At 38.9% G+C, this 13965-nt stretch overlaps 1 protein-coding gene across 1 annotated transcript in view; it reads right to left on the bottom strand.

Annotated features, from left to right (window-relative positions):
• Positions 1-3769: 3769 nt before the first annotated feature.
• KAT6B (lysine acetyltransferase 6B) overlaps positions 3770-13965 on the bottom strand; it is a 212516-nt gene continuing 202320 nt past the window's right edge. Inside the window, exons 16-17 of the mRNA XM_036735114.1 lie at positions 10984-11272; positions 3770-7807 (exon numbers count right to left, since the gene is read on the bottom strand). Coding sequence (XP_036591009.1) covers positions 5313-7807; positions 10984-11272 — 2784 coding nt within the window. The 3' untranslated portion in view covers positions 3770-5312. The remainder of the gene's footprint in view (positions 7808-10983; positions 11273-13965) is intronic.

Genomic DNA, 13965 nt, shown 5'->3' with positions numbered 1-13965 from the left:
AAATATTTGCAAGATGCATTGCAAACCTTACAAGTGCTATGTAAATGCTAGCTATTATCAAAATACTTTTTATGCATGTGCCTTGTTTACAAGAAATGGAAAAGAAAGGAAGGGCATTGAGGCTTCATGTCCATGCTAGGTTCCACTAGCCCTGCACCCTCGAGGTGGTCTCTTGGGGTTTAACTCTCTACTCCTCATTTGTTCAGAGGAACACAGTCCCGAGGGAAAATGGGAATTCCTGAGTGCCTCTTCCTTCTGCTGCGAGTTGTGGATTGGAGTCACCTAAGCACATAAAGGAGCAAAATCATCAGCTCTAAGGGCTTCATGTCCTTTACGGTGATGTGTTTTACTCCCCATTCTCCCATCTTATCCACCCCCTAGAAGGGCCTTCATCTTTATATCCCCAGTGCCTGGCATAGCACATGGCACATAGTAGGCACTTAATATATGCTTGTTGATTGTCAGTGTAGATCAGCAATTGTTCTCAACTTAGCCTTAAGAAAAGTAGCCTGGGGGCATAAAGCAAAGTGTTCAGGGTTACACAGGCAGGAATTGTCAGAGATGGTATTTGAGTCCAGATCTTCTTCAAAAGTCCAGCAATCTTATACTTCAATGGCAATATGCAGACATGTATAGATGTACTGTTAGAAAGATGTGGCTCCAAACATCTCTCTATGGCTTTTTATTTTGAGATCATTCAAAAAAAAATTCCTAAATAGAAATGAATCATGATGATTTTCTATACTGCAATGGATACTCCTTATGTATAGATTTTCTAGTAAGAAAAAACATATGCTTTCTTTCAGAAGCAATGATTACACCAAACTGATACAAAAACATTGATTTTGGAGAAGATAAAAATGTGCTTAGCAAATGAGACTCTCCCAGAGCCACAGACTCTCAGAGAAGGAAAACAAGTCAAAAGAGCTGAATCCCCAACATGGCACACCCAGCAAGCTGCTGCCTCGCCTTTACCAAGAAGGAACTTAGTGACTCTCAAGACCGCCCATTCCATTTTGGGACAGCTCTGATTGTTAGGAAGTTTTTTTTCCTCGTCATCTCCTAAATTGGTCTCTTTTTGGCTTCCATCATCTGCTTCTGGTTCTGCTCTCAGAGGCCAAAGAGAATAAGCTTAACCTCTCTTCCAAATGATAGTGCTCCATATCCTTGAAGAAAGCTATTCCCACCCCTTACCCCCACTTAGTTTTCTCTTTTCCCAGCTAAACATGCCTAGTTTCTTCAACCACCTCTCACATGACATGAACTCAAGGTCATTTACCATCCGGGTTTCTTTTTCCTCAACTCTCCCTACCTTATCAATATCCTTTTTAAACTGGGGTGCCTGGACTTGAATATAGTAATCCGCATGAGATCTGACAAGGGCAGAGTACAGTGAGACTATCACCTCCATCATTCCTGCAATCTGTGTCCCTCTTAATGGCTGTCGTATCATACAGCTGGCTCATAGTAAACACAGTCCACTAAGACCTCTAGATCTTTTTCAGAACAACTGATATCTGACTATGCCTTCCCAATCTTATACTTGTGAACCTGATTTTTTTTGTAACCAAGTACATTTATTCCTATTGAAATTCACTTGATTCAGCTCTATGCTCTAGTCTATACAGAGGCTTTCGGAACCTGACTCTCTCAATCATCTGAGTCATCTCTCCCAGCTAGTCATCATCTGCAAATATGACAAGCATACCATCTATCCCTTTAAATGGCACAGATCCCTAGAGCACTCCTGTCATGATGACTTTGAATTGTCATCTAACCATTTTTGAATCTCTATTTTATCAAAAGCTTTGCTAAAATCTAGGTAAAACATGTCCACATACTTCTCATTTACTAGTTCACTAATCCTGACAAAAAACTGAGGTTACTCTGGTACGACCTATTCTTGATTGGGGCCACACTGGCTCTTGGGAACCCCTAATTCCCTTTCTAGATGTTTCCCAACTATTTTTTTAATGATTGGTTCTAAAAATTTCCCAGGAATCAAAATCAAGCTCATTGACCTTCAGACTGTTAGGTTTTTTTTTTAGCGGGGGCGGGGGGGGGGGGGGAAGGGGTGGTAGTGGTGGTGGTTGGAATTGGGACATTTGCTGTTCTCCCATTTTCTGACATGTCTTCTACCTTCCATGATCTTAAGCATAACACTGACAGTGGTTCAGCAGTTCTTTCAAGACTCAATGATTTAAGTTTATCTGAACCTGGGGCCTTGAATTCATCAAGGGTATTTCAAACAAACCCATTAGGGTAAGAAGAGATGAAATACTTGAATGCTTATTGAAGCTAATGAAACAGCTTCTTATCTTGCAGTTAGTCTTCCCTAGAAATGAATTTTGTCATGATGAGAATTCCTTCCCAAGGTCATGAAGTTAAGTTCATTTTTTAAAAGTCAAGTTCATTCTCAACTTTTTACTTGTCAATTTTGAGGGTACCTCACCTGAAGTAAACCCTCCTAACATGAAATCAAAGATATTCCTAAAAGGTCTCTTACTTATCCCTGGGATGTTGAAAGTACAGAAATGAAAGCGGGTTCCTCAACTACTGAATTAGCACAGCAAGTTAAGTTTCCTAAGAAGTCAACACATGACTTGTAGAAAAACATTTAGGTCTATTTTCCTAATTAAGTTTAACATAATGTTTTCAAATTCTCACAAATACAAATTGCAGACTTTTTGGCTTCTCAGACTGGGCATATTTAAGTCTTAGTTGATTTCCCCAAGGACCTTAGACACCTTGAGACAGGCAGGTATGTACAAAGGAGATTCCAGTGAACGATCGAGCAATATCTCCCTTAAATTAAAACTTTCCTTTCCCCAGACAGACTGTCTTGTGGCATTCAGGCCCAGTATGCCCATTATAGATAGCTACCAACTTTGATCAGACACAGAGCTGGGTTCTCCCAAAACAACACTCTTGTGGCCGACATGCTGTCTATAGTGGCTGACTGAAACCTTAGACTCACAAGGATTTCAAATGATGCCTAGTGGGAGGTGAACTCAGGAGTTCTGATTAAAATACAAAAGCTGTTAAAGATGAGAGACATGGCCCCACTTCATCGAAATAGATGCTTAATAAATGTTTGCTGACCAAATGAATTATATGCTGCCCATTTTGTTGTTTATGTTTTGCTTTGGCACATACACTAGGAGACCTGTATGGCATCTGGTACTCTGCTGAATGACAGTGAAATTATAACTACTGTCACTTAATAAAACAAGAATAAATCTGATTAATGACTTTGCAGGAACACACTGGTTATGACAACCAATGCTAACTATGAGGAGGTCCATTTTGAGTGTGTTTGATGGCATAGTTAATAGGCTCTAAATTACTAATTAATCTTCTAACTGGTTGCTACAAGAATTCTAACTTAGACATGGTACACAAGAACTTCCTTTATGCTAATTACATGGAATGCTCTTTGCTTATATTTTGTGGCTGTCAGTCATTGATTAATATTTTGGAGTCTTGAAGGAAAAAACATTCAGCAGTGACAATTTCAACGAGTTCTTTTAAGAATGTCTTTTCCTTTTCAAGAATGCAATCCCCCAAATCAGCTGCATTTCTGCATAAGTTTTTATGAATCACTGTTAAAATGATGTTGCTGTGAGGTGTATTTATAATGGCTGTGTGAATGGAGGCATTTGTATACTCTATGTTTGTACAGGTTTCCTTTGCAAATGAAGATCAAAGTCAAAAAGAAAGAAAACAAAGTAACTTTATTTTAAAGACAGTGACTGGCATACAGGATGTATGCACTGGCATAAAATAAACTTCTTTCATGAAAAGCATTAAAATTCATATAAATTAATTTATTAAATAGATATTTGGTATTGTCACGTTTTTATTAGATATTACTTTTATTTAGTGGTATTTTAAAAAACAAAAAAAAAAACCCCAACAACCCAGAACTCCAAATTTATGCTAAATAAGTTATTTTCCCCAAATGTGTATGTGTTCTGAGATGAAGGCAGTGTTTAAGCTACAGAGATGTAACAAACAATACAGCTCAGTTGGTCATTTTCTGTTAATCATCATAATATGACAAGACACAAGAGGCTAAAAATGGCTCATCATAATTTATTTTATGTTAAAATGTACAGCTTTTTTTTTTCTTTTTGAAGTGACTGACTAAAAAGAGAACAGATAAATACAAGAGTGTTGCTGGCTCCTATTTTATACATGGATTACGCCTCTTCTGCTTGGCCCTTACAGTCACCCTGTACAGGTACAAAGGCTACAAAAAAGGAAGCAATATAAACAGACACAAATAACTTTTTGCTTTTTTACATGCGATTTGTAAGCTTAGTTTGGGCTATTCACAAGCTACTGCTCTATTTTTCCTTAAAAAATAACTCCAATATTTTATAAAGATAGAAAAATCTACAGATGGAATGAAAATGTAAAGTTAGAGGCATTTCCATAAAATAGCAACTTTACACCAAATTCACTTTTTTTTTAAATGCTGCCAAGTATTTGGACATATATGAAATGTTTCAAAACTTGACAGATAAACACTGAGATATGCTTCATTCCATAAACAGAAGTCTGCATTTATAAAACAGAAAGCTGCCTTTTTTTCCCCAAAGAAATCTGTCACCAAAATGGGAAAGGGTCTTAACTTTACACCAAACATTTAGCAATAAAACCCTTTCAACTAACAAAATGTGAACAGCTTTAGAGCTTTTTACAGTTTTATAATTAACAAAAATATAGTTTTTTTAAACCCTCAAATTAGGGCACCCTAATCAAGGCAAAAAACTTAAGAAATGGCTTACCGTTAGCACAACACTTGTACAGTACTACGAAATGCACTGTCACTAACAAAGACCTTAGCGGCATGCGGAAGTGTCACCTTAAACAAAATATACAATAACTGAAATGCTAAAGGCATTTACATGGAGCTGAAGGGGAGAGGGGGGGAAAAAAAGCTAAAGGTTCAGTATCAGAACAGATAATTTGGGGGCTGAACATCCACATTATTCATTAAAATGGGAGCAGGCACATCAAGTGGCTGCCATAGAACTGCAGTCCAGAGAGAGAGGCCTTCCTTTGCAGAGAACTTCATATGAAATGAACAGAAACAGAGGTACCACAAAAAGGAAAATGAAACAAAGGAGAACAGCGTGGATAAGGCTTTCTGCTGCATACAGCTTTTTTTTTTTTTAAATAAATGGTGCCAACAAATGTTTTTGCATTCACACCAATTGCTGGTTTTGAAATCGTACTTTCCAAAGACATTTGTGCAGATCAATCCAATAGTGATGCCAGTTCGGTCCTGCGACTCCCCACCTAGCCTACCTTCTCATGTAGGATCCATTTAGGGGCTGTTTCGACATGCCGGTGTTCATGTAGCCATGATGTCCTGGAGCAGTGTACATCATGTTACTGTGGGGCGGTGTCTGCATTGGCTGCTGTGCATATGGCTGGGTTCCCATCATGCCCATCTGCATCTGCATAGGGTACTGGGGAGTTTGATTCATGTAGCTGTGATTACTGTGGTAGCCACTGTTCATCATGGGTTGGGACATACTGTACCCATTCATTGCATTCAGAGTATTCATATTCATGTTCACAGAATTGACGTTGTAGGCCGGGGCAGGCATTAGGTTCACGCTCATATTCATTCCGCGCTGCATTGTCAAAGTCCTCGCGGGGCCTTGCATGGCTACAGTCTGTGAAGCACGCCCATAGATTTGCGACTGATGGGCTGCTGCAGCTGCTGGTAGAGATGCCGATTTGGTTCTCATGGACACATGGCCCTTGCTGGCAATTTGAGTTTGCAGTCTTTGGGTGTGAGAGATGCCAATATTTGATGCAGCCATGTTCCGTTGCAAAAGAGGAGGTGGCAAATTCATTGGTGGAGGAGTAAGATTGGGGGGTGGGGTCATGGTAGCTTGTGCTTGGGGCCCCCCAGGGACAGAATGTGGAGACTGAGAAAGCTGAACAAGCCCTGTATTACTTAAAGGTGTGGACAAAGAGGCACTGTTTGCATAGGAAGTTACAGCAGCGGAATGGCTGTAAGGCAATGAATGATCAATAAGAGTATTCGTTAACTGCTGCAGTTTGGCAAGGCTGAAGGTAGCTGATGGCTGAGGGTAATGCCCGGCCCCAAATTCACTCTGACCCATTCGTTCGTACAAGCCAATGTTCGCGCTGCCAGTCTCGGGGATTTCTGCTAGCTGCATAGGGGGTGTGAAATTGGCAGCCAGGCTGCACTGAGACAGCTGCTGGCTGCTGCTGGGGGGTCTTTCCCCCACACAACCTTGAGGTGACTTGACATTGCAAGTAGGGGGAGAACTGATACTGGTTTGCTGCATCATGCTGCAGCTTCCATTCATGTTGGACATTTGCTGCGTGACCGCACAACTACTCTGTGTCAGATTACTGGAGGTGAGGCTGCTGTAGGAACAGCTGTTTTGTGAAGAGTTATTCCCACAGATACTACTGCCCATGGAAGAATCATAGCTGCTTGGGTTTTCATAATTTTCAGTGGTGCTCTCAATACTACCCAGATCACTAAATCCACTGTCTACAACTTGTTGTGAATGATCTGAAACCGAGGGAACATCCATCATTGGGCTGGTTTCCATGTTCTGCAGAGATGGCACGGAGATGGCACTTTGATCAGGGCTGATTTGAGTGTAGCTGTTTTCCAAGGCGGGAACACTTGGACTATTAACAGAACGGACTGACTGACTAGGATGTGAATGGACGGATGAGACAGGGCTGCTGTGGTTGGACGGCTGGCAGTCGTCCAGAGTGGTGATCTGTGGGCTTTGGTCTGCTTGTGAATAGTTCTGTAGACTTCTACAGGCCTCTTGAGTTTCAGTGCACTCCTGAAAGGCGTCATCCTGTCCAGTGTTTTCCTGGGTCAAAGACTGAACTGCCTGAACAGTCTCTGAGTCAATCTCCATGGTTTCTGGGGTTTCCTCTTTGAATTCAGAGCTTAAATCTTCACTCTTCTTTTGGTCCTGACTCTCGGCCAGTCCTTCTGGATGTCCCTCATCGGACTCAGGCACACTTTCTGTATCTGCAGGAAGCTCCTTGGCATCACTGCTACATGAAGCTGCCAGGTCGATGCCACAGTCCATTAAGTTTTCTTGGTTTGAATGACCGGTTTGAACGCTTAGGTCTAAAAAAGTCTCCTGGCTCTCCAATGCTTCTTTGAAGGCTTCTCCTGAGAGCTCGTCTCTCTCTGCTTCTGTGACCTCCATGTGACTCTCATCTTCATCATCGGCATCATGATCTTCATTGTGGGAGGGCTCTTCCTCCTCCTCTTCCTCTTCTTCATGATCCTCCAAATGCTCTGGATCCTCTTTTCCCACAAAGAGCTCTCCTTGGTCTCTTTCTTGACTTTTAGCACTGTCTGAGTCTCTTTCTATAGTTCTTTCTTCATCTTCTTCCTCCTCAGGCTTCATTATATCATCCTCTGATTTTTCAGAAGGTATTTTATCAGGGCTGGAAGGTACAGATGTCTCTTCTCCATGTTCATTTTGGGGCTGCACAGGCTGTTCAGTTTCTTTTACCTCCTCCTCTGTCACAACAGGAACGGGGCTTGGTTTGTCTTCAGTGGGTTCCCTCTGCTCTTCTCCTGTTACTTGGTAGTCAGGTTCCATTGGCGTCTCAGGTGGGGTATACAAGTTCAGTTTAAAACCAGTCTTCCTGTCTTTGTTTTGCTTCCATTTAGATGGGCCACGCTTCATTCCTTTTGGCCATGCTTGTTTGCACTTTAGAGATTCTGGATTGTCTACACTGTCTTCTTTTAAATTATTTGAATTATCTGTGTTGTCTTTATGAGGTAATAAAACAGGGAAAAATATAAAAAAAAAGTCTTAGAAGGCATAATGATTAATATCTTGAATTTCCTTTTCCAAATTAATTAATAAACATGGTTTTAAATTTAATATTTTAAAGGTTAAAATATACTAAAAAGACTTGTAAATAATAATACTATCATATAAGCCCAGTTAAAAAAACTAAGACAAGAATATCACATTAGGTGCACATGCACAAACTCTTTTGTGCTCTCTCCCTTTCTCTCTCTTCCCCAACCCCCCACCCCCTTCTCTGTATTTCTCTGTCTTTTTCTGTCTCTGTCTCTCTGCCACTAGGAATAAGGGCACTATCAATATCATTACAGTAGTTAATATATGCAACTGCAATATTCATGAAGAATGACATTTGCAGAGATAAAAACTTCCCTAATGTAACAGTCCCTAGTACTACAATGTTAAAAAGGCAATTTTACCAATGAAAATTCAGGAAATATACAAATTAAAAAGGTTTATATGAACCCAAATCATCCCTACATGCTACTGCAGAGAACTAATTTAAAAGCTCAGAGTTACTAAGAAGACCTTAACTTCTATTTTTCTTAATTTTGTGTTTTTTTCTCTAAAACACAGATGGTTGCAAAATTACTTGAATAGGAACCAAAGATTGATTAATTGCAAGAGCTCCCTCACATAAAGATTTAATTAACAGACCATTTCTTTACATTAAATTATTTAAAGTGACATTCATAAATATAAATCTATTCATAATTTAGACAGTTTAAAAACTCTACATTTTGACATTTACTGAATTAAAATGATCTCAAATGACATGACTATGACTTACATGTTCTTCCTATCATAAATTGTAAGTAGTGAAATAAATTAGTGAATAACTAAATATACTAAGCTCATAGATGCATCTGTATGTAGTCTCTCATGATGGTTACATTTAAATGCTAGAAACTAAATAAGTTTATCTTTACATTTATTTGAACAGTTATAATATACCTGCTTCTTTTACCAGAAATTCTACCAGTAATAATCTGGATCAGTTACTGTCAAAGGAGTATTAAGGGCACCAGATGTTAGCTCATTCGTGGAGCTTATCATTTTGGTTCATTATCTTACTTTGATCATGTCACATTTTTTTAAAAGAAATTTCTAACTCTTCTTAAAACTGAAGTTTATAAAGGGTTTGAATCTGACTTCACTTACTAGCTATGTATATAAATGCTAGCTATCGTCATCATCATCATTATTATCTTGTGGATAAGACTTGTAAGGGCTAACTTAAGGTAAGAAGAATTTCATTAACAGCCCTATTAGATGTGTTACTTTGGTGAGGGCAAAATTAATCAATTTGGAAAAGAGATTTTTTTTTTTGCCAGAATACACCTGTTTCCCACTCAACCAATGCATGACAGATAAACTTCTTCGTTTATGTGATGATAAAAAGATTATAGGTAAACTTACCCAGTAAGTATTATTTTCAAATTGGCTACATGGAGAGAATGTATAAATGATGTAAAATAGTTCATTTTGTAGCATCAAGTATAAAAAACCTAAACTGATCATTATCTCAGGCCTACAAAAAATCTCTTATTTTTATGCACTTTAGGAAGGCAGTAACAATGCTGATGTTTTCTGATTCCACTTTCTTAATCTCAGCTGTCATTACAACTAAATCAGCTAATGTAGAAACATTACTTCTCCAAAACAGAAAGTGAGTCTTTAAGTAGCTTGTAGGAGGGGGGATGAGAGTCAGAAATCTAAGATAGCTTAAGATTTTTAAAGATGACTGGGACAAAGATGAGAATGAAAAGGTACAGTACTAGTCATATAGAAAATGATCAGGATTATTTATAGGACATTGAGAAGCAGCAAGTCAGGAACTGGAAATACATTCAGGTTATTTTTTTTTTTTAAGAAAATGATCTCTCTGACTCAGGGTATTCTCCAACAAAGTAGATTTCAACAGTTTCTAAAATTTAGGTTATGGAAGCAAGAAATATGTGCTTTTGATCTTAAAACTAGGTTCTTAAAAAAATAGAAAACAGAATGATTTCTGTCATTTTTGAGGGCACTGGGATATGCTCATTATTCCCTGACTGCTTCACAAACAAAGTTCTTTTAGTGGTGGGGGTGAAGGTGGGGGAGGGGGGCAAAGATGTACTTATTAAGGAGCTCAATCCGTATGTTTTTACATTTAGCTGAGGACCAACTTTCCTAAAAGTACAAAGTATTAAAAAACAAACTGATGTACAGATTTTTAAGGAGGAACATGAGGCTCCAAATTGCCTCATTCCACCAAAGAAATTTGGTTGTGGTCGATGTGCAGGGCACCACAAGCGATGATTAATGTTTATTGGAGTGTTCAGCAAGATTTCTAGTTCATAGATGATTAATGCTTTTGAACTGGACCAGCTCGACCAAAGCAAGGAATATTACTTCCCTTCTTACTCAAGAGATCATCAAGAGAGGACCTGATGACATCTTCAGGGATATTATAGAAGAAATTATTCTTCAGGTGTGGACTGGATTGGATAGCCTCTAATGGACTTTCCACTGTGAGATTCTGTGACTCAACTTATGAAAACTGTGTTTCTTCTCTTTCTTATGGCTTATTTGAGGAAGAACCAATACATCAAACTATTCCCAAGGCTAAATGGAATATTCTTGTTCTCTGCCATCTCACACCACAGGAAGAATGCTCGCTCTAAATAGTATGTCAGGACATTGTTGAATAGAAGACAGGCAGAAAGCAGAGGAAAGAAGTGCAACACACGAAAATATTAATAAGAAAGGGGAAAATCTCCTTAACAAGCCTCCAAGCCATGACCACCAAAAAGAGCATGGTCAGATGCTTCTAGTTATTATATATGGCTTTTAGTGATGACTATCAAGGTTCCAGGGCTAACCCTAAATCTGGAGAGTGACATTAGCATATCTCAAAGAACTTTCTAACTCTAGGAGGTTACTCAGCACCGAACTTAATGTTAGGAAGAGGAGGTGAACTCTCCATTCCCTGAAAAGTCTTAAAGAATATGACAGATAATTGTGTTAGGTGGAGGAAAGAAATGCAGTTTCAAAGATGTCTTTTAGTCTTTAAGATGCTACTTCTTGGATTTCAGCTAGTCACGAAAATTTAATCATAATGATTTGGTTAAACGAAAGAGCCAATTCTACTTACTCCTACAAGGGTCATCATTATTAAAGCAATGATTGTCTTTCTCTTCTTCCTCAGTCTGTCTTTGTTTCCCAGACTGAAACTGGAACACTTTTCTAAGGGCAGGCTTCAGGTCATCTTCTTCTCCCTCAATTTCACAGGTAGGCTCCAGCTGGGGCATTGGCCGCTCATCATCAGAGTTATCAAATGGCTCATTCAGCACTTCTGTAGTCTCAGAAATTGTCTCTGTTGTGACGCTGCTATTGATCCTTCTACGCTTGCGGCCCCTTTTCTTCTTCAGTATAAAAGGTCTCTGGAAATTCGAAACATGATGAATTAACGAAACCTTCACTGACAAATGAAAAGAACATTCACACCAATACTAGTACACGTTAGGAAGGCAAAAATGATTTGACATCTATTAGTGGTCTTTCCAGGCCATAGCCATGATGGAAGAGATTTTCCAAATATACAACTGTATTTTTAAAAAAATGCTTTAAGAGGGAAAATCTGAACAGCCCAAACATGAATTACAAAAGCAAACCTTTATTTCTCCAGCACATAACCTAAATGGAAATACTGAATTCAATCTATGGTTCCATAAACTTTAGTGTTAGAGGAAAATGGATAGCCAATATTTCAAATAAATATTTCAACAGTTCATTCATTGTTCACTGAGAACATTCATTCCACAGACAGCAAATATTTATTGAACACACAACTAGGTATAAAGTCCTATGAGAAACATAAAGATGATTCAGACCTTGCCCTCATTTTCATAGTTCTTCAATGTCTGTGAAATGGGAACACTAGACTGGTAGTTGTACAATATAGATGGATGAATAAAAGGTCCAAGATCTGTCAATTTTACTTCTGTAAATCTCTCCCATATTCTCTCTTCTCTTCTCTGACACTGCCATCACCATGGCACGGGCCTTCATCACTTCACATGTTGAGACTACTGCTGTTGAGTCTCCCTGTCACAAAGTCTCTCCCCATGTCAGTCCATCTTACTCTGACCATGTCACCCATCTTCCCTCCCCCTTCTTCAATAAACTCCAGGGGCTCTCTATCACCTCCAAGATCCAATATAAAATTCTGTTTGGCATTCAAAGCCCTTTATCATCTGCTGTCCACCCCCAACCTTTCCAGTCTTCTTACACTGTATGTGATCCAGCGACATTGGCCTCCTTGCTATTCCTTGAACATGACACTACGTCTCCCAACTCTGGACATTTTTACTCACTGCCCCCATGTTCTCCTCATTTCTACCTCCTGGCTTCCTTTATATCTCACCTACAATCTCACTGTCTACAGGAAGTCTTTCTTGGACCCCTCCTCCTTTAATTCCAGTGCCTTTCCTCTGTTGATTACTTCCAATTTATCCTATATCTAGCTTGTTTGTACACAGCTGTTTTTACATTGTCTCGCCCACTAGACTGTGAGCTCTTTGTGAAAAGGGACTATCTTTCACCTTTCTTTGTCTCCCTAGAATTAAGCTTAGCACCTGGCACACAGTAGGCACTTAATAAATGTTTATTGAGTGATTGAATCAAAAAATAAAATAGAAATCTACAAAGCCACATGTCATCCACCACTGGAATGTGGGCACACAAGTGGTTTGGAAACTGTTCTGTTTACTAACGGTGGAGCAGCCGAAATGAAAAATATTTAAGGAACATGTATGAATACTATGTTTTCCAAAAGTTGGTGCTGCTCATATCCAAGAGATGCTTTTGTTTCATTTGTTTTCCTTCATCATCCTAGACTGTAATTAAGATTTTCTTAAATTAAAAAAAGCTCATTTACTATTACATTAACATCTTCTACCAGTTTATACTGACCTAAAAGCTTTAATTTTTTATCCTAAATCATGATTATATGGGGGTTTTCCCCTGAATAAAAGCTACTAGATTATACACAGAAACAAGAAATTGATACAGACTCATGGATTTAGAGCTCGAAAGGATCTCAGAGACCATCTAATTCAATCCCCTGGATATGAACCCAGGGCCACTAGCCCCGAAACCAATGTTCTTTTCACTGAACCACATACAGACCTGCTGCTAAGATGCAACCCACCAACAAATGAGACACGGATAAATAATTTTGGTAACACCTAAAAACAGCAAAAACTGAAGTTGCTTCTAAGAACTTTGGAAGCAGAGGAAGAACTCAATATGCTTAAAGATTTAAGGTAAAGGGGAACATGTTTTTCTTTTTATATTTTTTGGAGGGGGGAGGTGAGGCAATCAGGGTTTAGTGACTTGCCCAAGGTCACACACTTAGTAAGTGTCAAGTGTTTGAGGGCAAATTTGAACCCAGGTCTTCCTGACTCCAAGGCTGGTGCTCTATTCACTTCACTACCTAGCTGCCTCAGGAACATGTTTTTCAAAGACCTATTGTTTCTTGCTGTCCTGAAGGTAAAATGATCAGCGAATATTCCCTAATTGTTCATTGAGGCATAGCTATCAGTCTGTCTCCTAATCCCATTCTGTAATCTTAACATTTATGGATATTAAACTCTAAATCTACCAGACAAAATCTAATTTATTTAAAGTATTTCCCAAAAGAGTAAATAACAGATGTAAACAGGAACTGCTTATCTCTCGGTTGTAAATCCTTTTATGTAGGTCAAGTCTTTAGAGTATAGGGCTTTTCTGGAGATAATTCTACTTAGGTCTAAAAAAAGGCATGGTCTGATGGAAAGAACTCTCAGATTAAGGCCCCAAGTTCTGGTCATCAGCCTGTCAAAGATCATGGCCATAATTCTGTATGACCTTGGGAAGGGGGATTTAACTGGTGCGGTACTTCCTCTATCTGCATAATAGGGATAATAGTATATGTGGTCCCAATATCACAGGTATATTGGTCATGCCAATGAAAGGCATAAGAAACGTACTATGCTTTGATCAATGTGAAAAGGTGCTATAGAATGATAAAATCTTATTGTTAGCTTATTTATAACTTCTGGTGACTGCTATGTCAGGATAAACAGCCCAGACC

Source organism: Trichosurus vulpecula, chromosome 8 (assembly GCF_011100635.1).
Source record: "Trichosurus vulpecula isolate mTriVul1 chromosome 8, mTriVul1.pri, whole genome shotgun sequence".
Classification (NCBI taxonomy): domain Eukaryota; kingdom Metazoa; phylum Chordata; class Mammalia; order Diprotodontia; family Phalangeridae; genus Trichosurus; species Trichosurus vulpecula.
Note: the sequence above shows the minus strand (reverse complement) of the source record. Positions and strands in the feature narration are given on the sequence as shown.